Consider the following 26,694-nt stretch of genomic DNA (forward strand, 5'->3'; position numbering starts at 1 on the left):
ATTTAAATCAAAGATGTACTGCAAATATTAAAGCTCGGCAAGGCCTCGGGTCATGATGGTATCAGTCACCATATGTTAAAACATGTTTGTAATACTATTAGTAAACCACTCGAGATACTTTTCAATATGTCTTTGTCATCTGGCATTTATCCGAAACTTTGGAAAATGGCAATTGTTATGCCTTTATTTAAAAAAGGTGATAGACATTCCGTAACAAATTATCGTCCAATATCTCTTTTGTCCACTGTTGGTAAAGTTTTTGAACGTGTTATTTTTAAACACATATTTAATTATTTCATGGAAAATTCATTATTTTATAAATACCAATCTGGTTTCCTCCCAGGACATTCCACTGTTTATCAATTAATCGAAATGTACCATAACATTTGTTTATCCCTCGAAGAAAGAAAACATACATGTATTATCTTTTGTGACATTTCAAAGGCTTTTGACAGGGTGTGGCATTCTGGGTTATATGTAAAAATTTAAAGTCCTATGGAATTGGAGGCGAATTATTAGTTTGGTTAAAGGATTACCTAAGTCAAAGAAAGCAAAAGGTATGTGTTAATGATACCTTTTCAAGGTTGGGAAATATTGATGCTGGGGTTCCACAAGGTTCCATCCTAGGCCCTCTATTATTTTTGATATACATAAATGATATTGCAGATGTTTTTGACTCCGCGTCGCGTCTTTTTGCAGATGATACCTCTCTTCAATGTTCTTCCTCTTCTTGTCTCGAAATTCAAACAACTTTAAACAAAGATCTTGAATCTTTAAACACCTGGGCAAAAACATGGCTAGTGTCTTTTAATCCAGATAAAACCGATGTTCTTTTTATTTCTAACAGTAATGAAATAAATGAATTATTAGAATTAGAATTTAATGGTAATATTTTAGACTTTACCGACCGTCATAGGCATTTGGGTGTGGTATTCAATTCTAGTGCCAAATGGGGAGATCACGTGGAAGCAATATATTCTTCAGTAATGAAAAAATTAAATGTGTTGAGAAAATTGAAATTTTTAATAAAACGTGACGCTTTGCTCAGAATTTATCGCGCTTTTATTTTACCTGTATTAGAATACGCATGTGAATTATGGGATGGTTTTTTCAAACTCAGACTCGGAAAAATTAGAAAAAGTTCAAAAGGAAGCTGCTAGAATAATAACCGGTCTTCCCTCTTATGCAAGTATCGATTCTCTATATTTTGAAACTGGTTTAGAATCTCTATCTTCTAGAAGGAAAAGGAAAAAACTTCATCTTCTCTATAAAATGCGCACAAATCAAACTCCTGATTTTCTTACTTCTCTACTTCCTTATACCGTTCAAGATCAAGCTGCCTATCCATTAAGAAATAGAGATGACTATAGAATTCCATATTTCAGACTTTCATCTACAAACACTTCTTTTCTACCTTCTACTCTTCGCTCTTGGAATAACTTAGAAAACTCTGTTAAGTCAGCAATATTCATTGAGCCTTTTTAGAAATTCACTAAAACCGGTTTTTGAATCTTCTCCTTCTTACTTTGGCATTGGTGACCGGAAGTTAAATATATTGCATACAAAACTTAGACATCAATGTAGTTCCCTAAATTACGATTTGTTCAGGATAAACCTTGTGGAAACTCCATGCTGTAACTGTGGACATATTTGTGAGAGTGTACATCACTTTTTTTTCGAATGTAAAAATAATAAGAATATGAAATGGTAATAGACATCGGACGTATATATCAATCCTTGGTATTAGAACAGTGAAAATTACATACTGTAGATATACATGTATCTCATGTTATTATCGTATACAATTCATTTTCCAATTCATTTTCTAATGTATAGAATGTACATGTATATAACTTGTATATAATTGAAACATCTTTGTTATAATTACATATCAGCGACGTATTATCTGACGTATTAGTCAGTACAAATGCATGTATGTTCATTTGTTGTATGCTTGCACTGTATTATCTTCATCTGTATGTTGCATAGATGTTGCATAGATGACATGTACATGTACATCAAGGATGTAGCGACAGTGCTATTTATAAGAAACAAATTAAAATAGCTGCAGTGACCATTATGCTTTATCGTCAAACTAAGAAAACCATGCTTAAAATATATAGAAAAACAGTAGCAAACACTGTGATGTAATTAAAATTATATCGTGTTTTTGAAGGTTGATCGTTTGGACTGGGGCATTTATCGCTGTGGGACCGTTTTGATTGGGTTATTTTTACAAGGCGCGCCGTTTCATCTCGGATTCAATGTGCGCATGCGTTGGGGTGTATCTTGTGTATTGGCAGATTTTCAGAATGAATGCAAAACAACTGTGAAAGAAAAACACCCACGAAAAGTCGTGAATTGCAAATTCAAAGGATGTTTTTGACATACTGTTTGAACAGATGTGTACGGGAGTATCCCCGTGTGAAACTAGAGAATGTGACCCCCACAATGTGTTGTTGTGTATTGAATATTTGACAACAGAAGGGCACTTGATAAACTTTGACGTGGGATGTCTGTAATCGTTGTGCTATGTAATTTTTCACTTGCTCTCAGATTCGGGGGAGTCCCGGGTCTGATTCATCTAAACTTCTAACTTTTCTGACCATCACAAATCGATGTGTCTCACCTTGTGTAACTTAAAGAATGAATTGTGAGTTTGTGACAGATAAATTCGCCTCTTATTTGACGTGTAGGCCTATAATTAAATAGGGACATACACTGTATCCTAAAAATGATGTCGTTTATGATGAAAAAGAAGCGTTTTAAGTTCCATGTAAACTTTTGCATTGAGGAACTATCATCTGTGCCTTTTGTTAGTGGAATAATATTTGCAAAGATTCGGCTGCTGGACGGTGGTAACTTTGCAGGACAATCGGAGCGGTATGTATAATGTAGTAAATTAGGCCTTACATATATTGTTATATTTAGAAGGAAGAGGCTTGAGGTGGCATATACATTAGGTGGGCAAAAAGTAGTATGAACTCTTCACAATCTAGATGTCTTGAGTATAAGTTATCATGCCGTTGTCTTTGTATGTCCAAACAATTTCGGACTATTCTATTTTTCATACATATGTATGTAACGGGACTGGACTGGGTTGATCATTACTGACCAGGTAGCTTGGTCAGCAGAGCTTCGGCCAGTGTTCAGAAGTCCCAAGTTTGAATCCTTGTCTTGCAGCTACATTACTAGTGTCTGACCAGCTAGAGCCTGTATCAAACATTGGGAGTACGATTAAGTATGAACTTGTGTCAATGAGTTGTTGTGGCTTCAAGGATGAAGACATGGAGAAAGGAGGGAGGAATATAGCAGAATTGGACTGGATGATCATCGGTCACCTGCAGATAACTTTCATAAAGCATCTGGCTCGTGTTAGAGGTCCCTGGTTCGAATCCTGGTGTAACCGTTACATTTTGTAAGCTCTCCTGTTACACATATACACTGTACATGTACTGAAACACTAGAAGAACGAGCACAGCAACCATTGATGTTTTGATCAGTTTCCATTATCACTTTGGCAACACAAACAACTATATCAAGTGGAAATATACTGTGACAAAGAAACATAATTTTTCTAGCACATATGGAATGGTCCACTGATATTCAGAAACATATTTCTCTTACCCCAGACAGGGATATCCACAGTTTTACCAGTGGGAAATTTTTCTATCTCACCCTAGGTTAAAGACATGCCACTCGAGATCTTCACACGTGCTCAACAATAGTATGACGTCACGACAACAGTATCATGACGTTGCGGTAATAGTAAAATAACGTCATGGCAGCAATTAAATGACGTCACAAAGACGGCGAGTTACACATATACACTGTACATGTACATGTACTGAAACACTAGTAGAAACGAGGCACAGCAACCATTGACTCTCTGAGGTCATGTTATCCTCGCTTGCATAAGTGACACATTTATTAGAGATTCAAAGTGGTGCACGGGGTAAAAGAAAATGAATAATTCACCCTCTTTTGGGTGAGACAGGAGATCTCAACCCTCCGGGTAAGATTCTTAAGCTGCCAAACACTCGGCAAAGCCTCTTGTTTGACAACTCAAGAATCTTACCCCTCAGGTTGAGATTCTCCTGTCTCACCCCAAAAGGGATGAAAGATTCTATTAGTCTTTGATCACCACAAATAAGACCCCTCTTGCAATTAAGCACTTAAAATACCCACCCACCTTCCCATCAGATCTACAGTCAATGACTATAATAACAGTATCTATGCAAGTGGATATTTTGCTTTATGGGTACTCTTAGTAATTTAATTTATCACATAATCCGCCTGATATCCAGTGATTTCGCCCAGGTAATATTTTGTATATCACTAGTGTAAAAAAGCGCTGGAGCGATTTTCATTGGCTGTAATTTCATTGTGACATCTGACAAAAACAATAAAATGATGTCAGGAAAAATGACGTGACGTCAGGATAACGATGACGACGGGACAAAATGACGGCCTCTGCTGAATTTCTGGAATACATTTTAACGTGAAATTCTTTGTTATATAGTTATCTTTTGTTATGTGATAAAAAGTATCTTAAATTTGTGTTAATTTCATATGAGATTTTTTGAAACTCGTCTCGAAGTTTTAATTTTTGCTCTGCAAGGCTCGCAAAAATAAAAACTTCTTAGACTTGTTTCATAAAATCCCGTATGAAATGAACACTCATGTAAGATCCTATAAATATAAAATTTGGCATAATTATTTAGCGCCTACCCCCTATCTACTATCTACGCCCCTCCCCTTATGAGTTGAAGTTATATAAATGTGCCCCCCCCCCCCTTGGATTTAAGAAATGATTTAAAACTCTGATGCTTTAAAAGAATATTGGCATTGTATTCCATATTTCTTGAACTTACCAGTCTTTGACAATGTAATAATGAGTATCAAAGGAAAAAAGGCATTTGCATATGATTTAAATACTACAACAGATAAATGTGCCAGGAGCGTGGAAACAGTTAAAATATACGTTGTTATTGACTTTTTAGAGCGGGTTTTCGTCCACAACTTATGATTGACTTTTTTAGAGAGGGTTTTTGTCCACAACTTACATTTTCTTTACCTAGCTGCTGGTAGCTGATAGGCACACGTGCCCCTCTTTGTTTTAATTTTGTAAGGGCCCTGCATGGGCAATAATTACGGCAAATACTGTATGTTTAACTGTTATATCATTTCGCAAATCTAAGTAAATCCAAATCTAAGATATTTTCTGTGCTTTGTATTGTTGTAAGTAGATTAGATTCCTCCATTCTTGTAATTTTGGAACTATGTAATCTGTAAAAATAGAAGTGAACAGGGCATCCAATTGGCCCTTTCTCATTAATTAACTTTTAGCAAATTTAGGAGTCAAATCACAAATCTAAATAGTCAAAGTATATCACACACAGACATGTACTTCAAACCCAATTATAGAGTCAAATCTGATTTTTGGGAGTCAAAAACATACTCTTAGTGGCCTAGCTACTTGATGCATTGAAGTGAAATAATAGATCATAGAACAGAGTTATATAGTCAAAGCACTGAAGTGAAATAATAGATCATAGAACAGAGTTATATAGTCAAAGCACTTGAGTATCGCCTTGTTCATACATTTCAATGGGGGTGAGTAGATACGAGATATTTATTGAGAAATCAATCAAAATTGTAAACGTCATTTTCAGGACACAATTTTACTATCGAGGCTTTTTCTGGGGTCATTTTTTAGGCTGAATATATATGGGCCCCATTCCCTCAAGGGAATTCTTTTCCAATTAACTATTTTTTCCCAAAATAATGTAGCAGGGAGCCACAACACAAACTTATACTGCATTTACCTAAAACAAACACTAACGGTAGCATAATTGAGTCAGAAACGCCTTGACTACTACTGAATAAGGTGGATTTGGCATAAAGTTATTTGAGTCCTTTATTTTTGCATAGTAATCCATAAATCTGACCTACCTGCATGCAAAAGTTTCGCAATTTTTTAAGTTACAAAAAAAAAAAAAGACTTTGTGAAACAATACAATGAACATGTAATGGGAAATTTGACAAATTACTTTCTGTATGTACCTTTTGACAACAAAATGCTTAAAGCTCTGAAAACAATTACTTAGAGGTGCACTAGCTATTAATAGATCTATAGGACTTGAATAGTTGTGTCAGAGACAATCTGTGAAAGCACTTAATGAAAGGCTGCTGTACATGTGGTGTAATGAAACAATTTCTTTAAGGACAGATACTTCTGTCAAAGTTATTTAACACTAATTAATTCAGATGTGGAAAAATAAAACAGAAATATTATTCTGTTCTGCTGAAATATTGGCAGGAACATCAGAAATTTGACTACTGGCTGATTCTCTTATATGTGAATGGTGTGACAAGTGTGGAATTTGAATTAAAAGCAAAATTGATTATCAGTGTAAAATGTTATAATCTGACACTTTCTTGAGTGTATATGAAGCCAGATCGGTCTACATAGTAATAATATCAGCTATTTCTTGTAAATTATAGATTAACCTTAAGTTTCTCAGATGAAGTGCTATACTAGCTTATCTCCTCCTAGTTTTGAACTTAGAATCGGAACATGTCAATTTCTGTGATGAAATGTCCTATGCTAGATTATCTCCCCTTAGTTTTAAACTTAGAGTTGGAATATGTCAGTTTCTCAGATGAAGTCCTATGCTAGATTATCTCCCCCTAGTATTAAACTTGAATCGGAACATTTCAGTTTCTCAGATGAATTGCCCCATGCTAAATTATCTCCCCCTAGTATTAAACTTGAATCGGAACATGTCAGTTTCTCAGATGAATTACCCCATGCTAAATTTATCTCCCCTAGTTTTGAACTTGAATGGGGACATGTCAGATTCTGAGACGAAGTCCTATGCTAGATTATCTCCCCTAGTTTTAAATTTGAATTTGAACATGTCAGTTTCTCAGATGAAGTTCTATGCTAGATTATCTCCCCCTAGTATTACTCTTGAATTGGAACATGTCAGTTTCTGGGATGCATTTCCCCATGCTAGATTATCTCCCCTAGTTTTGAACTTGAATTTGGACATGTCAGTTTCTCAGATGAAGTGGCCTATGCTAGATTATCTCACCCTAGTTTTAAACTTGGTATTGGACTATGGACATATTGTAGAGACACATCGTCAAGACACATCGTCAAGCTAGATGTTATTGATAATTTCAATATTCTAAAGACTGAATGGCGGTGAGTCATATAGGCCAACTAATTTACCTCTGGAGATGCATTTGAACTTGGCTGATTCAAAGACTAGAAGAGTTCATTAAATTAAATTTAATAGACATGTTGAATCTGCAACTTTTTCCCCAACTGTTGGATCTACTAAGTTTAAAAATTCCTAAAATATATAATATTTATATTTTATGCACTAAAGGTAAATTATTTGGACAGTTTTGGGTAAGCTGTTGGAGTTGTAACAGGAGAGGAGAAAATGTTGCAACCAGACCGGGATTCGAACCTGGGACCTCCCAACACTTGCCAAATGCTCTACCGCTGAGCTACCTGCAGGATCAATCCCAGTCCAATCATGCCACACTTCTTCCTTTTCAAAATCTTTGCCCTCAAAGATATACGAGACCTTTATACCACCATCATGGGTATTTTAGTTGGGCATTAAGTTTGTAACAGAAGAGGAGAACCCATATTACCTCCAAGCATCTAGCTCTTCCGTTGATTTACCTCAAGTGTAAACGTCAACAATGATCAACCAAGTTCAATCGTGCTACAGATACAATACATGTACTTTAAACAAGACATCACAGATGTGTTCAATTTCTAATGCATTTGTCCAGATCGGGAGAAGCTGTTAACGCAGGGATGAGAACACATCCTGTAGCTTTCTCATTTATAATTTATAGCATTGATTTTCCAGTGAGATGCATTGATTTTATGATATAGGAAAGGATTGTAGGATTTGCGTCGTTATTGGTCCCCAAATCTGTCATATTTTCAAACCTGTTACCATAAATTGGGATATTTTGGATTTGGTCATATTTTGGCTTATATGGCATTTGGCATGAAAGTGCCAAAATAACAACCCAAAATTTGGCTACCTATTTATTTGTTTGTATATATAACAATCAATACATCTACATGCTAGGTACTCTCCGATAGATAGCTTGATCACGTTACATAAACAAACATTTAAGGTATGTGCTGTCAACCAGAAAAATAACGTTAAACATGTATGATATTAGATCACAGGGGGCCAACTCAATGAAAATGAATGACTATAAAACAGTTTTTATAGTAAAAATCCTGATTTTTTTAATAATTTTTCAAATTTCATCATTTTTCATTGAGTTGGCCCCCTGTGAATTAGATGTGTGACTATAATGGTAATCACTTCTGTTAATGTTGAAGACTGATATTTCAAAGGGTTGTCCTGTATATATATGGCTCTAAAACTAATCATGTCATTTTTTCATTGTTGGGCGATCTATGGGAAGATGTAGTAAATATTAAGATTTTTTTCTATTTTTTTTTTTTTTTGTCAAATAAAAACTTTATGCACCAAAATTTTACGTGGCATAGGGAAATGCAAAATTAAAACGCATCAAGATTTAACCACCTTATTTACATAAAAAAAATACCACCAAATTTTTCAGACGCCAAAATATCCCAATTTATGGTAGGTGACAATTAAATTGTTGAATCCTTGATACAATAAGAATAATGTTTGCAATTGTGTATAATTGTAGTTTCTGTAGCTATGGTAACATTGTATGTAAATTTTTGCCATTTTTTGCTTAGATTTTTCACTTACAAACCATATTTATCACTTGTAAACCATATACATGTAGTGCATTCTTGAAAACACTTTCTAAAATATATCATAAGTACCTACATACATTGTATGCTTATTGCTTATTAAATACTAAGTTTGTTCAAGATTTCTCACTGTTGTTTCTTGAACAAAAACTATCAAAATATAGACAAAAAATAATTTTCTAATTCGCTGAATTTATGAATATTTCAGATGGCTATCATAGCAACTAAAGCTATACAATGAGAAAAATACCAAACTGCCAATTGAATCCGAAATTTACTAGATATTTCAAATACAACATCATAATTTCTTGATTTTGAATATTGATGGATTTTGCTGTTTAAAAAGGACCCGGTTAAACCACACATAATCCTTGACAACTTTTCTTCCTGATTTTTAGGCGTAGTGTTGTGATAATTAAAACAAAAGTTAGTTAATATAACTAAACATGTTTTACTAAATGGATAAACGCAGGAGTAAAATAAAATCCCCTACATTGCCACATAGATTAATTTGCATTTTGGTGAATGGTTACTTCATTTATAGACCTGTTTGCATACAGATTTACAGAATGCCAATAAATATCCCTAGTTTAGCCATTACTGCACTTTATTTAGCGAATAAAATAAGCACTTATCCAGCTTCACCCATAGATAGGTGTATAAGCTCCACGTTTCTTGGCCCACGTAAGCTTCAAAAGTGGGAGAGATTTCTGTATCTTCATTTCCAAAACCTACCATTAAACCCAGATTGCGAATGTTTACCTTTTAGATTATAAACAAGATCTTGTTGAGTACAGGTAATTAGTGAGATAAGACACTGATCATGATCTTAGATAGATCTAGAACTCTAGCCCAGAAACAACATTTATACATGAAATGCCAGCTATGTATAAGTGATAGAGAACTTCAGCTTCCTTTGAACTTTATCATTTGACCATGTTGGCAGTTTGTCAGGTAGTCAGCTGTCAAGAAAGAAATCCTGGAGCAGCCCACACTTTAATATCCCCTAAATTGATATTGCATTGTAATATAGAGGTTTTATGTCTGTATATATATATGCATGCACGGTTATATGTGGAAAATCACTAATGCATGTACACATTCCTGGCTTTACCTTGATCTCTGAAAACATGCGATATGGAATGTGATGGAGAGAGTTTGGGCGTTACCCACAATACTCTTATGAAATGGCTGTAATTGTTTTCATAGTGATAGGATGACCTTTACTCAATTGATACAGCAGACTCGCTTAAACTCGTGTCTCCTTCAAGATATCTCTTTAATAAATGATCATAGCAGACTGATACCGTATTTGACCCAATAACATTAATTCAGTGGCTTGTGCCTTTTGAATAGGGAAAACTACACATTTCAGCTATCTTGAATTAAGTATATTGCAGAGAATTTTTCTTTACTGTAATATAAACAAACTTTCTTTTGCGGCGATTAAATTTTGCGATTTCTGTTTCAAAACAAGCTCGCGAAGATTAACATTCACGGATATAAAAACTTTCCAGAAATTCCTACCAGAATTTATGGTGTCAATGTTAATTCACGAACCGTATTCGACCCAATAAGTGCCCCTCCCCCTTTTGAGGCCTTAATGTCAATTTGCCATATATAAAAAACGACCAAAACTGTATAAGTTTGCAAGAATTTTGTCCTTTACGCACCATTTCAATTTTTAAACCCCCTAGGCGCTTGTCGAATATACTGTAGATAAACTTGAGAATATTTTGAATTTTGACATTTAGCTAATGCATTTAATTTTATTATTTGTAGGCAAGACATCATCAACAACTGTGTGAAATGGAAGTCGGCGTTCAGTTTCCAGTGTAAGATGACAGCCAACGCTAACACAGGCTCCTTAGATGAGTGTAAATGTCGCATCTCCATCCGAAGGGTACGTTTCATCCGAAGATAATCCTTATCATTATCGAGTTGGCAGATAGTTCCAATCTGTCTGGTCAATGCCCTAATGACACAATATATGTCAGTAAACCTAAAAATAACTCCACAATATGTCAACATATTGTGCATAATTTACCTAAATACATTTGCTAAACAGAAAAATACGCACCCAGCAAAAGAAAAGCAGTGATTTAGTACAAAAATATGGCTACATCACAACAGATAATATTCTTGGACTGTTTGTACTGACTACAAATGGTAATTATATGGACACTCATAGTTTATTAACTCACTCACCCCTGAAGACACATTTGAGCTCTTCTGATTCAAAGACTGGAAGAGTTCATTATGAATTTTCAGGGGTGAAAATACTGAATGTGTTACCTCATTAGTTCTTGTATTTTCCCTCAAACACCACCCACAACGACTGTGATACTGTTAATTAAGGATGCTCCACCGCCAATAGAGCTTTTAAACGATACTCATCATTTGAACAATAATTGGTGTTTGCTCATGTTTACAAATGTATGTCTAATTAACACACCAAAAAAAAAAAAAAAAGAAAAAAAATTCAATTGTTTTACTTTTGTTGCATGAACTTCAATCCATATAGGGCATAGTGCCATGGAATTTTTCTTGGACAAAGTTCATTAGTTTTAATATTGCTATCTTTAAGTAAAATAAGAAATTAAAACTTTTCAAAGATGGTAATGGTGTAAAGTAAGTAACTTTTGTAACTGATGAAAAAGATTAATTTGTCTGCTTCTAAAGAAAAAATACCATTCATTAACAGTGTAGCATTTTTAAACTGTTGTACTGAAATTGTTATTAACTGTACTTGCACCCTTTACAAGTTTTTACTTGCCGTTTGCTCTTAGGACTAGAAAAGCATCATCAAACAACAATTTAATTTTTGTATTCTGATGATAGTAGTTCTAAGCTAGGTCTCATGTTTGCCTCAAGTGACCTTCTCTAAATGTCTTAGTATAATTTATTTGGCGCCATGTGTCCGTAAACAATTAACAGTTTCGACTTCTCCTCAAAAACCACTGAAGTAAATTAAATGAGTTTTTACTGAAGTAAATTAAATAAGTTTTTGTACAAACTAGGTGCAAATATAGTGTTAACATGTCTTTGTTTCAGTCTGTATCAGAACTCAAATGACTGTTAAGGCCCATGGGCCTCTTGTTATATATATTTTGTTCACTTGGGCCTGGTTTTATGAACTTTCCTTAAATTTAAGGATTCCGGTTTCATTAACATTCTTTAAATTTTAAGGAATCCCTTCACTTAAAATTTTCCATAGGAAAGCATTAGAGATTTTAAGGAAGGCTCCTTAACTTAAGATTGTTTCCTTAACTTGTGTATTGCTTTTCTATGAGGTAATTAAGTAATTCCTTAAAGTTAAGGAATGTTCATGAAACTGGGCCTTTGCCTAAAGGGCCAGTGATAAGCTGTTTCCAAATATGGCCAGAAACACCTTTGGGGGAAGGGGAACAGAGTTTTTAGAAATCTTGGTTCTAAACACCCCCTCCTCCCTCTATCCCTGTGGTATAAGGGGCGGGGCCCATTAGGTGTACACAGAAGTAGATCTGCTAAATCACTATAGTCATACGGTTGTGACCAAATTTGACAAGAAACATCCTTTGGAAGAAGGGGAACAGAGTTTTTATAAATCTTGGCTCTGACCCTGCTGGCTCTCCAAACACTCAACATATAGTTAATTATAGCTAAGCCTTTGTAATTGTCAAATATTTGATGTAAGTACTCTGGAGATGGAATGATCACATTCATTTACATTCTTAAGTGTTTTGAGAGGTAGTGGATTACATATTGTTTGTAATACGTTTTGTCTCACTTAGACAGAAAGTGGGACAAAGGTATTAGTTTTTAGCCCACCATCATTAGTGGGTTAGAGCTCTAACTGTGCACAATGCATTTTTGGACTGATCGTCAACAAAATGTCTGACAGCTAATATTCATAGTTGAAGTTTTTTACCTCTGTTTCTCAGAAAGTATATATCTTCTTGGAATCTTAAATCTTATAATATTTCATAAATTCAAAATTAATCTTGAATTAAAACAATTACAAATTACACATTGACATTCATGCATGCTCACGTTCGTGTACCAATTCTGTAATTGCATATTATCTGCTCTTTTAGGTAGGTATTGATTGTGATGTCATGTGTTTGCAAGTGTAACGTCATAGATCAAAGAAAATATAGCATAAATGTAAAGTCACCTACTGTTTGATTGACAGCAGTCAAACCCTCAATGATGAATTCAGGCTAACATATAATGGCATTATAAACAATAAAATGAAATACAACCAGAAGGGTCAGGATAACCTATTGTCATCATGCATCGTCCGTCGTCATGCGCCATCAGCCGTCCACATTGTGTAAACTTTTCATTAAAACGACTTCTTCTCAATAACCGAAAAGCCCAGGGTCTTAATATTTGGCCTGTAGCATGCTGGGATGAAGGGCTACCAAGTTTGTTCAAATGAATGACCTTGACCTTGTTAACATGCTTGAACTACCTTGTTGTCTTTATAGTTGGTTTGTGTACCAATAGCTGTCCACATTGTGTAAACTTTTCATTGAAACGACTTCTTCTCAATAACCGAAAGGCCCAGGGTCTTAATATTTGGCCTGTAGCATGCTGGGATGAAGGGCTACCAAGTTTGTCCAAATGAATGACCTTGACCTTGTTGTTTTTATGGATTGGTTTGGCTGTACATGTTCCTTATTTTAACTTTTATCTGATCATGAGAATGGCCTTAAAAAGAATCTTTAATCCATATATATCTTGACATTTGACCTTGACTTGCAGGAGCTGAAGGGTGGGAAGACGTACCAGAAACTTGGATATAAAGATGTAGACCTTGCGGAGTATGCTGGGTCTGGCTGTCAGACTAAGAAATTTCTCCTTGAGGGTTACGATTCAAAGCATAGACAAGACAACTCCGTCCTAGAGGTAACCGTGGAAATGTCGCTGGTGTCCGGAGACCCCGTGTTCAAAGTGTAAGTTGTTTATAAATTTGTCTTCCCTGTGTGTCATATAACAGATGTTACTTGTGTAAGTTAGTATTTTAGCTTACCTAGCTCAAAGGGCCAGTGAGCTAATGCCATGGCAAGGCAGCTGTCATCTGTTTCTATTGCTCACTGAAATAGATTATACAGTAAAACATGTTTATAATTAACACGCTTACAACCAGCCTACATTTATTTAGTCTTTGCATATTACAGATCCAGTATTAGAAAGTGGGTATCTATTGTGATGTCATTAATTTGTGGGTAATTCACATTTCAAAAAAAAAAAAAAAAATATATATGCTACGCTTGTGAACACATGGCATCACAATCAATTCCTACCCGCAAGGACAGATAACTCTGTAATATGCGAATACAGAATAACATACATATAGTGATTTTCATTTCCCCACCAATGCTCCTATATTATATCTGTACTATGTGTATAACAAATTATGCTTAATGTTTATAATTAACACGCTTACAACCAGCCTACATTTATTTAGTCTTTGCATATTACAGATCCAGTATTAGAAAGTGGGTATCTATTGTGATGTCATTAATTTGTGGGTAAAAAAATATATATGCTACGCTTGTGAACACATGGCATCACAATCAATTCCTACCCGCAAGGACAGATAACTCTGTAATATGCGAATACAGAATAACATACATATAGTGATTTTCATTTCCCCACCAATGCTCCTATATTATATCTGTACTATGTGTATAACAAATTATGCTTATAATAACATTAGAGTGATTATGTTAGTCCTCAGAGGTTTGCTAAATAACTGCTTTACTGTAATGTGTATTATGAAAAAAATACACTAGTACATCATTGCTTATAAAACATTAAAGGTAAAGATTTATTTATAGTTACATAATAGATTTCATTCATTTCCATCCTTGTTGACAATGAAGTTTTATATTTATAGCCCACAAAAAAGCAAGTCTGTGTTTTATCACCTGCCCGGGGAGATGATGGACGTGCCAGAACAAGAGGTTCGAGGTATTGAGGACTGTAGTGAGGGAAGTCTGGCCTCAAACAGTAGTGGCTTTGACAGCCTACCTAGGAAAGATCGCCCAACTATATTACCCGTCGGTAAGTAATGACCTTGACAGTCTGTAAGTAATAACCTTGACAGTCCACCTAGAAAAGATCAACCAACCTGTCTGTAAGACATGACTTTGACAGTCTGTCCAGGAAAGATCGCCCAACTATATTACCTGTCGGTAAGTAATGACCTTGACAGCCTACCTAGGAAAGATCGTCCAACTATATTACCTGTCGGTAAGTAATGACCTTGACAACCTACTCAGGAAAGATCGTCCGACTATATTACCTCTGGGTAAGTAATGACCTTGACAGTCTGTCCAGGAAAGATCGTCCGACTATATTACCTGTAGGTAAGTAATGACCTTGACAGCCTACCCAGGAAAAATCGCCCAACAATATTACCAGTCGGTAAGTATGACCTTGACAGTCTGTCAAGAAAAGATCGTCCGACTATATTACCTGACGATAAGTAATGACTTTGACAGCCTGTTCAGGAAAGATCGTCCAACTATATTACCCATCGGTAAGTAATGATGTTGACAGTCTGTCCAGGAAAGATCGTCCAACTATATTACCTGTTGGTAAGTAATAACCTTGACAGTCTGTCCAGGAATGATCCTACTTTAGAAGGTACCGCAATTTGGGTCATGTTCAGTTGACCATAAGTCCAATGAACATCCATTTATTATACTCATTAAATCACAATGTTGCAAAAACAACATAATTTTTCTGTTTTGTTTAAATTTCTTGGGTATCTTTGGATGGCCCCAAAACGAAAACTATTCAACTCAATGACAAAAGACTACAGACTTCATAACTTGCAAGAAGTAGGAATCATTATCACACAATTTTATTAACTTATCAACCGCTGAAAATTGTTAATAAACTTTTCCAGCCTTTAATTGTATTCAAATCCGTCTCTTAGGGTAAATGAGTTAAAATATTTAATAGGTCTATTTTTGACATTCGCTTTGCACCAAATACAATCATACTGAAAAATGTTTTATTCATAGTACTTAAACATTTCAATTTTTGTTTACAGAGAGTTCTCCCGACGTTGATACTACCCATGACTTTGAGAAGAGCCATTCACGCAACAACAGCTATGCAAGTCAGCACTCGAAAACCTCCACAGGCTACGTGTCTTTGTCACACAGTCGACAGTCAAGTATTGGAAATGAAAACCCAACTCATAACAGGTAAGCTTATCATAACATGTTACCAAAGATTCTAACCTACATTGTCCTTTGCATTTCATTGTGGCCTACTAGGCTACAAAACATTCCAAGGGAGATAACTTTTATATTACCATTTATGTTTTAGAATAGTGTTAAATATGACACGAAAAATGTTGTGATCTTCGTATTAACCCTTTCATCCTCGTTTTCAAGGGGTATTTTGCCGCAATGTTGACTTTGTATGTAGTTTCCACATATGTATAAAATGCTTCAAAGGAAAAGGGGGAAAAAAGGAAAAGTAGAGAATGAAAACCTCACTCTTTCCTTTTACTTCATAGATAATTCAATGGTGGATGCTAAGATCCCTCCGGAATCTCTTGTATGAGTATTGGTATTTAACAGATCAACAATATCAATATAATTGTTTGTTTTATATTGTTACAGAAGTCCTAGTGCTGGATCAGCTCTCTTTAATGATCTCATTAAGGGGGATCGCAGGAAGGTAAGATAAAGATGTCTCCCGTATATGTATACTGTTTACCAACTTTATTTCACATGCTATTAAATTTCGTGGGGGCCGCGATGGCCCGAAGTGGTTAAGATGTACCCGCCTTATCAAAATATTAATGTTGAAAAATTTTGAAGAGCCTGTCATAATGTCCTGTACTGAAAATTGTCTAAAGCAACAAAAAGGATGGGTATGACTTTGGGCCATGACTTTGGGCCAGTCACTGATCAGCAAACATTTAGGGTCAGCTGTATGCATATTGCATGCTATCGGCCCGGTCAAATTTTGCAGACTGCAGTGTGATAAAAATAGTAGTGTTGAACTTTAGTGACCTCCCACAATTAATGCACTGCACAAATAAATGAACATAAACAAAATGGTTGGTCGAAAATGTGGGTGAAGCGTACACAAACAAATTACGATAGAAAACGGATTACAACAAGAGTTAGTAATGGGCGCGATTGGGAAAGTAGGTAAATATAAATGGATCACTGCAATGCAAGAGACGAGAGCAACTTCTCACTTTATACTTGAATGATGTACATTTTGCAATTAAATCAAGAACTTCCCTTCGTGGTGCCCTGTTGAATGAAAAGTCTGGTTTGACTTTTGACTTATCGTTCTTACGCTAAACACAAATTGTTTTATTACGGATATTAACAAATATGGCTTATACTTCATATGTCAATGATCGTAAATTAAGAATTATCTTAAAATGTGGAAAACGAATATTCCTTGTCGTGTCAGCAAATTTGTTGTTCATTATAACCTCACTTTCGACCAGCTTTCGTTTTGTGTTCCAAAAATAGAATATGACGGTCTATTTTTATCATTTTTGGGGTAGGTATTCCCCACGTTTTCCTGCTGTTTTAGGTATTAATCATTGTATTAAAATATTCAATAAACACAAAAAACACAAATATCTAATCATGCAGAACAACTTATTTTAGGTTCATGTCCCTTTAATCTGAACCTGTATTTAGAACATTTCGGCATAACACCCATTGAATGAAAGTGAATGATACAGGTTCACTGGACCTCTTGTTGATTTTCACTTTGTTTTTACAGAAGTTTGAGGATTCCATGAAGGAGAGAAGGATGGACTCTACACGAGTCGATGCCACGGGGATTGTAGACGAGCTTCTCAGCTCAGCAGACTTGTTGTCCTCTAGAGAAGAAAGTATGATATGCTTTTTTTATCAGTACAACCGTATACATACTTATTTTAGTAAGGTCAAGTTTTAGTACAAATGTGAAAAATGTAAATCATGAATTATTACATACATGCCTTACCTCCCGGCGTGAGACAAAACCTCCCGTATTTTAAAGCCTTTTATTGTCTCCTGGCAGGAGAGTCTAAATTCCCGATTTCCCGATTTCTATAAACCCCTCCGTTTTATTTTCGTTGCCACATTTGTGTACATGCTAGGTTAATTTTAGCACGAGAGTAACCACTCCCTGACCCCCTGACCAAGTGGCCCTAATTAGCAGCCTTGGGCTATTTCCACCTTGGTTTGTGGTGTCACTTTCACTCACGTCTGTGTATTACGTAAACTGAAGTCAAGCAGCCGATCGGCCGCCTAGAAAACAATCAGCTGGCCTTTCAATAAATTTTATGACTACAGCTAGTGAGCATTACAACAAAACAAATACTGCTTACAACTGTGAATGATTTACTCACGTTTTTAATGTTAAATAGGCCTATCTGTATTTGATGGATGTCACAAACTTTGCAATCGTAATCGCCGCCATTTTGGGTAATTGTAATAGATGATCCGGATTTTATAGAATTTCCGGATTTCCTAATAACCACGTTTTTAAAAAAAAAAGTATTATTTTTTAGAATTTCTGTGTGAATTTATTTTTAGAACAAAATATATTAATAATAAAAATTTATCAGTAGTAACTGAATTTAAATAAATAAAATAAAAAGAAATTTACTTTTTTTCTATCTCAGATTAAATTACATTTTGAATACTACTGTAACGATTCTGTTTTTTTTTTTTTTAATTTAGTGCTTGTAAATTTAGAACTTTATCTAAGTTAATTATCCGTTATTGTGAAAGATTATTAAAAGCCCAGTCTGATATTTCGAACAATAAAACTGCTCCAGAACTGGGTGTATATAGGGATGCGACTACTTTTGCAAAACCACACATTCCTTTATTTCAGTAAAATTCAATATGAATGCAGAATTTCATCATAAAAAAGCAGATATTCAATTTATTCATATATGTCGCGCGTATACCTCCCTCTTTTGAGACCAAAATTTAAATGGAGGCATGTGTTATTAGCACCAATATAAATTAGTGATCAGTACTAGAAGTCACAGCTGTTGAAGTAGCGCTTCAAAGAAAGGCACTCAAAAAATATCACTTGAAAATAATGTTTGTAGTATATATATATATATATACAACAACAGATGTCTTGTAGGGTATCACAATTGACACGTTTTATGAGATTGATTTATGAGGTGGCTGATATCAAATCTGGTGTTAATTTGTACATTGTATATATTAGTGAATAGTGATAACATTGGGTTAAAGTTGTCAATACTTGTTCTTTTAACCCTTCTGTAAGTAACTTCCCTTTGTCTCATTTCATGTCAGTATATAGTTTGCATCTTACACTACACAATATGTTTTTTTCAGTACTTACAGTACTTTGATTTGTTTGACAGTACTTACAGTACTTTGCAAGGCCGTTTTCGATTATACGGTTTGACTAGTTGGACCTAGTTGTTCGTTTATTAATTAAAGACGGACCTGGTGATTTTATATTGTTTTCAGACGAGCCTTGACAAAGCCCTCACAGGCCTGTATAAAAAACTGTAGGTCCAACAGGATTTATACTGGAAATAATGACTTTAACCAACGGTCGAACCGGTTGTTCCGAATAAACGAAAACGGCCCTGGTTTGACAGTACTTACAGTACTTTGATTTTTTTTGATAGGTTCAGGGTTGCAGCTGCTGGTAGATAAAGATGGTACGACAGCGCTCAGGTGACGACGGGGAAACCTAGTGATTGGTCTTGTGGACTGGTCTTTTGGTGTGTACAGAAGACCATAGGGACCGTATTATGAGAACCAATGTCCTCAAAAATCTGCATACAAATCTAGACTATAGACTGCAGAATAGAACATTCGGACCAATGTCTCCACATAGATGAATAAATCCATATAACCAAAGGGAGATAACTCTGAATTGATACAGCATATAGTGCCCGATAGAATTCCTGTGTGATTATCATCAAATGTTATGGAGGAGGAGAAGGTTCTATGAAATGAGCTAAAGACTTAATTAACACATGATTGATGAGTTTCCAAAAAACTTTTGATTGTAAGATTCTAGAAATTCAACAATCCATGTTCCATTGTTGTGATTCGCTGCGGCATTACCCATTATTGATTTTATGTTATACCATACTAATGTCACCATGGCAGTGTACAGAAGAAACCTTTTATAAGTGTTTATACTTAACCATGAAACTATACAACCATGGCATTATTTACTAGTAACCATGGCAACCATAGGAACCATGTTTGTTAATCATGAAAACCATTTGTGTATACAACCATGGTGATGTATTTGATGTATCCATGGCATTTTGTAAAAAAAAAGTATTTATTTATTTACATTTTAAACCCTTGACAATTGACATTCTATCTTGATACTGTAAATTATTTATTCTGTCTTTGCATATTATAGAGTTAGCTCCCTTGCGAATAGGTATCGATTGTTGCGTCATTATTTTGTGAGCGCAATTCACGTCTCCTTCACCGAAAAGTATGGCGTTACGCTCACAAATACATAATATCACTCCCGCAAGGGCAGATAACTCTGTAATATGCAAAGACAGAAATATGAGCTTGCTTCTCACAGAGAGGAGACTTCAATTATGAAATCTCCTTTATTAGTGCGACTTTCGAAAAGGGGACTTACATTATGGAATTAACCTGGCCTTGGCATTAGCAATTACCGGGTTAATAAGATTTTGGTGCAGGTGTTGAAATACTGTTATCTGAACAACTGAAAGTGAATTCTACATTAATAAAAGATTAGAAATGTTGTTAAGGGTATGAACAATCATTTTAAGGAAAAAAATGCTGGATTTTGAGAATTTCAAGAGACCCATGGCAGTGGACAAAAAGTACTAATAATATAGTCCTTAGGTCGATCTGTAAAGACTGCCATAGATGAGCTGCTTTCTTAGGTCTTTAAAGGCTGTCAGAGGTAAGTTGTGCCATTCTCAAACAGCTCTTGTTATAAATTTAGTTTCGTGAAAAGCCTCCGTATCGTGTATCTTGCCTACTTTTGGTTACTCTGATTTTCTCATTTTTTGGGACTGGAAACTTTACTTACACATTATGAATTGCTTTTCCTTGTACAAGTAGGCTAGGCACTATCTATTTGAGAAAGAATTTATATGAACATTTTTATTTCGCACACAAAATTTTTGCGAAGTAAAATGGTTTACAGTACAAATTAGGACATAGTAACAAATGTGTTCTCAGTGATATATTAAAGTGTGGTGTGACCAGGACACAGGTGCTCAAAAGGGGATTAGGCTTATCACAGTTTAACGACAATTTTCAAATGAAGATAACACCATTTCAGAAGAAACAAATTTTGATGAAGATATAATCCCAAATTTTGCACCAGATGAAAAATGAAAATTTTACTTAAAATGTGATTAAGCTATTTAAATCATCCTTTGAACAACTGGGGCTAGATCGCCAGGTCTGTGGTCACTAAGAACAACATGTTGGTTTTTTTCAATTCCTTTAGGAGGAATGAACAACAAATCGTTCAATATAAAATGAATCTGTTGTTTATTTTTGTGAAGCTGTCAGGGTCCAATTTCACCAACGTTCCTCAACATTAAAGATGCTCCACCTCTGACAAATGGTATTTTTTCACTATCAAAAACAGGAGCAGACGATTTAGTATTTTTCTTCAGTTACAAAAGTTACTTACTTTACACCATTACCACCATTGAAAATTTTGAGCGTCTAATTTACTTCAAGTTAAAAATATGAAAAATAATTAATTGCATCCCAAAAAAATTCTTTGTCACTATATCCTAAATAGAATGAAGTACTGATTGTGCATGCACCAATGGCAAAACAAATTATTTTGAATCATTTTTGTGTTAATTAGATATATATATACACGATTAAACACCAATTTTTGTTCAAATGCTGAATATCATTTATGCTCTGTCGGCGGTGGAGCATCTTTAAGGAGTTCTTTTACTTAAAATTCCCCATTGAAAAACATTAAAGGATTAAAGAACCTCAAATCTTATAATGCTTTCTAAAGAATTTTAAGCCAAGGAATACCTTAAAGTTAAGGAATTTTATATATAATTATAATGCAAATCTAAATTTTCATGATACCAACAATTTTTTTCAGTCCAGTACAATATATTGTATAAACTCTATTCCAAAGACATTTAATAAAATTATGCCTGCTGATTTCCTGTGCCTTACAGAGGAATGTTTGCCATGTATTTCGTACTGTAGAACAGGGTATTCATTGTCACATTGTCACACCTTTTATCATTGTTGAATAGGATTATTTTTATTATGACTGAAATCATTGTTACAAATTTGTAATTTTCTGTGTAAAAAAGATACAGAATCTCATCAGTGTCTTGTAGAAGGAGATTAGATATATATATATATGTTGTCCATGTTATTAGATCACCCAAACACTTGTGTTGTTCAACCCTGACCAGAATCATGTCTGACATTCATCATTACATTACCAGATACTCTAGTATAGATTGAATATACGTACCCAGCCTACTTTCTGACTGGGTACGAAATGGTCCTTATTGACTGGTGGAGCTCTGCCGAGATGGACAGTTGGACAAAATTGTTTATGCTTTTTATAGGTTTCCAATTATTTAATGCTTATAGATACATGCATAAATCTTTTTTGCATAAAACCAACATAATAATCATTAATATCTTACTCCTCACACAAGTCGATTTCACAATCTGTGAAACGGCTGTACATTTTTCCTTTGAAAAGACCACCTTATTTTTACGTAACACAAATAAAATAACTGACTATAACTTAAACCTTTTATACGTTGCCTAGTAAGCGATATAAAACTGGCTCAATAACATGCATACAACTGTGTATATAGTCTTTTTCAAAATTTTTACTTAGCTCCACTAACAGTTATGGGCACCAATTGGAATTCTAAATACGACACCTGAAGTATTTTGACCAGGTAGCTGTAGGAATGTTACCATCATTTCTGGCCAATAGTGTTTTGCAGTAAAATGTTATATTATACCGAGAGAATTTGATTTTCCCAAGGAAATATGAATTCTATGGAAATCCTCATATAATTGTACCCCTGTGTGTCAAACACTGTAGGGAAGAATTGGTGGCTGTCATTTGTCGCTCATAGTCTCTTAACATTTTCGCAACTTTTCTCAACAGACAGGGATGAAATTTGCATCGCTAAAAGGAACTTATTTGGTTGAATATTGGATTTCTTCTTATGATAGGAGAAAAAAATGGGAAATTCCGGGAGATATAGCTAGTGTTGGAGATTCTGTGAGGTGTTGTGAAAATTCCAGAAGAGTCCTGGATAATCGGGAAGGGTTGACAGGAATGTATGCAGCCATTTTGGATTTTGACAATTGATGTTTGTTACCCCTGTTTCTTACAAGTTGCTGAAGGGATCTTTCTCTTAATTGCATGTATAGGTTATTCATCTCGAAGTTTTGATAAAATTGTATAAATTTTACCATCATATGTATCAAGTCCCTATGTGATCAAAGTTTTTAATTGAAAATTAAGAAGAGATCAGCGGAGAAAAGATCCATCTTTATCATAATGGTGAGTGTCAAGATTTTTTATCATATGTGACCTCTGGATTCTTTTGTTATTTGTGTGTTCTCTATACTTTAACAAATGACTTGTATCATGCTTTCCCCCCTAATTCCAAGGAAACTTTACATAGTAGATAGCTTTATCAAAGTCAGTATAATGTCTACGGTGACCATCTTGTCTCAGAAGATAAATCATTCTCGTTCGGTAGATCATAGAAACTGGCCTTTGCTTGGATATACAGGCCTTTTGAGCCTCTTATTCTGAGATAAATTGGTCTCTGATATAATGTCTCACCACATTTGATTAACATATGTATTACATTCTGTTCGCAATCTACTACCTGATTCTAGAATGTTCTAATGGAATATACTTGATATGTTAAATTGGATAAATGGTATGTAAATTAAGAAATGTTTGCTAATTGAAAAAAAATGTAGATTTTTCTTTCAATAGCTAACTGCTGATATCTTGCTATACATTATGAATTTCAATTGCTTTGATTGTTTTGTACATAGTGAGCAAAAAATAAGCTCATGGTAAAAAAAAATGATGTAGAATGACCCAAAGCTCAATTGAAGGCATTGATCCTGACTGGATTTAGTGTGTCCAGTGCCATTCTTGCCTCTTTGACGGTAAAAAAAAATGTACTAGCTATGTTACTGTGATAAAAGTAAATTTCTCTCAATGTTTTGAAACTGAAAATAGTGCTCAGCTTTACTTTCAGTAATGAAATCCAATGTATTGCTTGATTTACAAGAAACAATCATGTATGTTTTGATGATTGTTTTGAAATAGACAGACTATTGACTTTGTTAGAGGTTAATGTTAAAATTGATGGTTTTTACTGTTGATGTGACGTGTGATGATGGAGAATGGTTTGTAAAGGAGAACATATTTTCTTACCATCTCCTGTGTTTAATCTGGTTGTTGCAAGAATCTAATTTTGATGGTTACATAGGCTAAAGTTTTCATCTTTGTTATGGTATTGCTGTCCTTTAGCTTTTTAGCTCACCATCTTAAGATGGTATTCTATTCAAATTGCTTGTGGTGTGCAGTCCATTTTTTTCTTTCCATCTGTAAACAATTCCTTTTACCACTATTTACCTATAAATTAAAACGACCAAATTTTCATGATAGTACATGTAGGCATTTTGAGAAATCTCTACAAATTTTTTCATAGATGTAATATAAAATTACAAAAGAAATATTTTTTTAGCCCAACATTTCTCCATTTTGGAACAACATGGCTGGCATCCATATTAAATTTGACAATATATTGAGGTGTATTTCTGCTAAGCGAATTGTGTACTTTCCCTTTGTGTATAAAAGAAAAGCAAAAAAAAAATTTACATTTTCCGACATAGATCATTCTTTGGTGGGCACCAAAATCCTTCTGAATCAACGCTTCTTGCTCCTGTGATCCTGGCCCTACAGTCTTCCAAACGCTGTATTGTAACAAGCCCCTGTGATCTAGCACATGTACCATGCCCCATAGCAATGCACAGATAATACATTCGCCACCAACTCCTATCAAACAAGGACCTTTGCGATAAATAACCATCTTGTATTTGCATATTTGTTGTAATTTTTTAATTAATTTTGTCACTTAATTATCATACTCCCTGTGTGTACTCAGGCTGCCATGCACAATATTCTTTGCTAAGTAGCTGTCACAAAACCACTACATTTAGTTCTTATTTATGCACAAACCATCTGTATGTTAATGTGAAATTCCAGGAGACTAAGAACAAAACCGAGCTATTTTGTATTGTTATGAAACTGTTGTGCAGGAAGTGTACAATGTATTGTATAGCTAGTTGTTTTTGCATGAGAAAAATTTAGCAATTTAGACATGAAACTGGAAAATAAAATTTTGGTGAATGAGACGTAGGTACAAATTATGGATGTTTTTTTTAATCCCCACCATTGTCCTCCAAAAACCATAAAATTTTCATTTTGGTGAAAATTAACCAGCTATACGTTACAAAAATGTATTTATAATTTTTATGTGTATCAGGTAGAATTTCTGATATATCCTTATCAGAAACCATTTCTATCTTTGTAGACAAAGATATTAGTTTTAATATTAAAAAATAAATGTTTACAAAAGCTTGTGACTTTGTCCTTTTTTGGCCTAGATAAACATGGCTTGGTTTGAAAGTAATACATGTATGATGTAGTATATTCACCTGGTTGCCATGGCAACCAAAATTTTGTCAAACAGAAACATGCATGCACACCTGGTGAAGTGACCAGGGGACCATGGTAACACTATGGTAGCCACATCTACATAAAGTCCCCCAATATTACTGCAAAGTCCTGTTACATGTACAGATGTAAGGGGGTTGTCTTATAGATATGTTACAAAAATGAAAGGTGATCACAAAGTCCTGTTACAAGGTAGGGTGGATGTCTCAAAATCATTTTATACGGGAAATTGGGTGGTCTCAAATGCCATTTGATAGAGGAAAGTTGGTGAGCGCAAAGCCATTTTATAGATGAAAGGGGGGTGATTCTCAAAGGTCATTTTGCAGAGTAAGGGGGTGATCTCAAAAGCAATTTTACGTAGTACGGGGGTGATCTCAAAAGCAATTTTACTGAGTAAGGGGTGGTCTCAAAGGTCTTTTGCAGAATAAGGGGGCGATCTCAAAATCAATTTTAAACAATAAGGGGGTGGTTTCGAAGGTCATTTTGCATAGTAAGGGGGTGATCTGAAAATCAATTTTACACAATAAGGGGGTGTTCTCAAAGGTCATTTTGCAGAGAAAGGGGACGATCTCAAAATAAATTTTACACAATAAGGGGGTGGTCTCAAAGGTAATTTTACAAAGTATGGGGGTGATCTCAATGGTCATTTTACAGAGTAAGGATTGGTCTCCATTTTTTTACAGAGTAAGGGGGTGATTTCAAATGTCGTTTATAGAGTAAGGGGTTGATCCAATGAAAGTATTACTCCTTTCATATTTCCTCACAAAACTGAGTACCAGAAGTAGATAATTATTTAGCTTCACTTCTACCATCAGCAGAACTGAAATTAGTAAAAGGATATATATATACATTGATCAGATAAGTTTGTGAATTAAGATTTTGACTTGAAACAAATGTAATGAAAGTCCTCCTGTTCATAATCATTAATTCAAACATATGCATTTTGTAGAATCCAATTTTTACTGTATGGAGTAACTGGACACAGGGTTGAGTGTAGTTACCGGCATCCATCACAGCAGCTGTAGAATTAAAACATTACACTGAGCATTGTCTTAGGATATACTGTAAAACTTTCATCACTATATTGTTAACAGTTTTAGTGTTATGGCACAGACAAGGTTGAATGAATTTTGCAATTA

General features: G+C 34.7%; 1 protein-coding gene across 1 annotated transcript; it reads left to right on the forward strand.

The window, feature by feature from the left end:
- Window positions 1-2,287: 2,287 nt before the first annotated feature.
- On the forward strand, window positions 2,288-25,457 carry LOC138321852 (early estrogen-induced gene 1 protein-like). Its single transcript, XM_069265851.1, has 8 exons — window positions 2,288-2,883; window positions 10,580-10,700; window positions 13,547-13,737; window positions 14,685-14,851; window positions 15,849-16,005; window positions 16,429-16,486; window positions 17,561-17,672; window positions 19,446-25,457. The coding sequence occupies exons 1-8, from the start codon at window positions 2,735-2,737 to the stop codon at window positions 19,496-19,498; spliced, it is 1,008 nt and encodes a 335-aa protein (XP_069121952.1). The 5' UTR covers window positions 2,288-2,734; the 3' UTR covers window positions 19,499-25,457.
- Window positions 25,458-26,694: the final 1,237 nt, after the last annotated feature.

The sequence above is a fragment of the Argopecten irradians genome, chromosome 4, assembly GCF_041381155.1.
Source record: "Argopecten irradians isolate NY chromosome 4, Ai_NY, whole genome shotgun sequence".
NCBI classification, from domain to species: domain Eukaryota; kingdom Metazoa; phylum Mollusca; class Bivalvia; order Pectinida; family Pectinidae; genus Argopecten; species Argopecten irradians.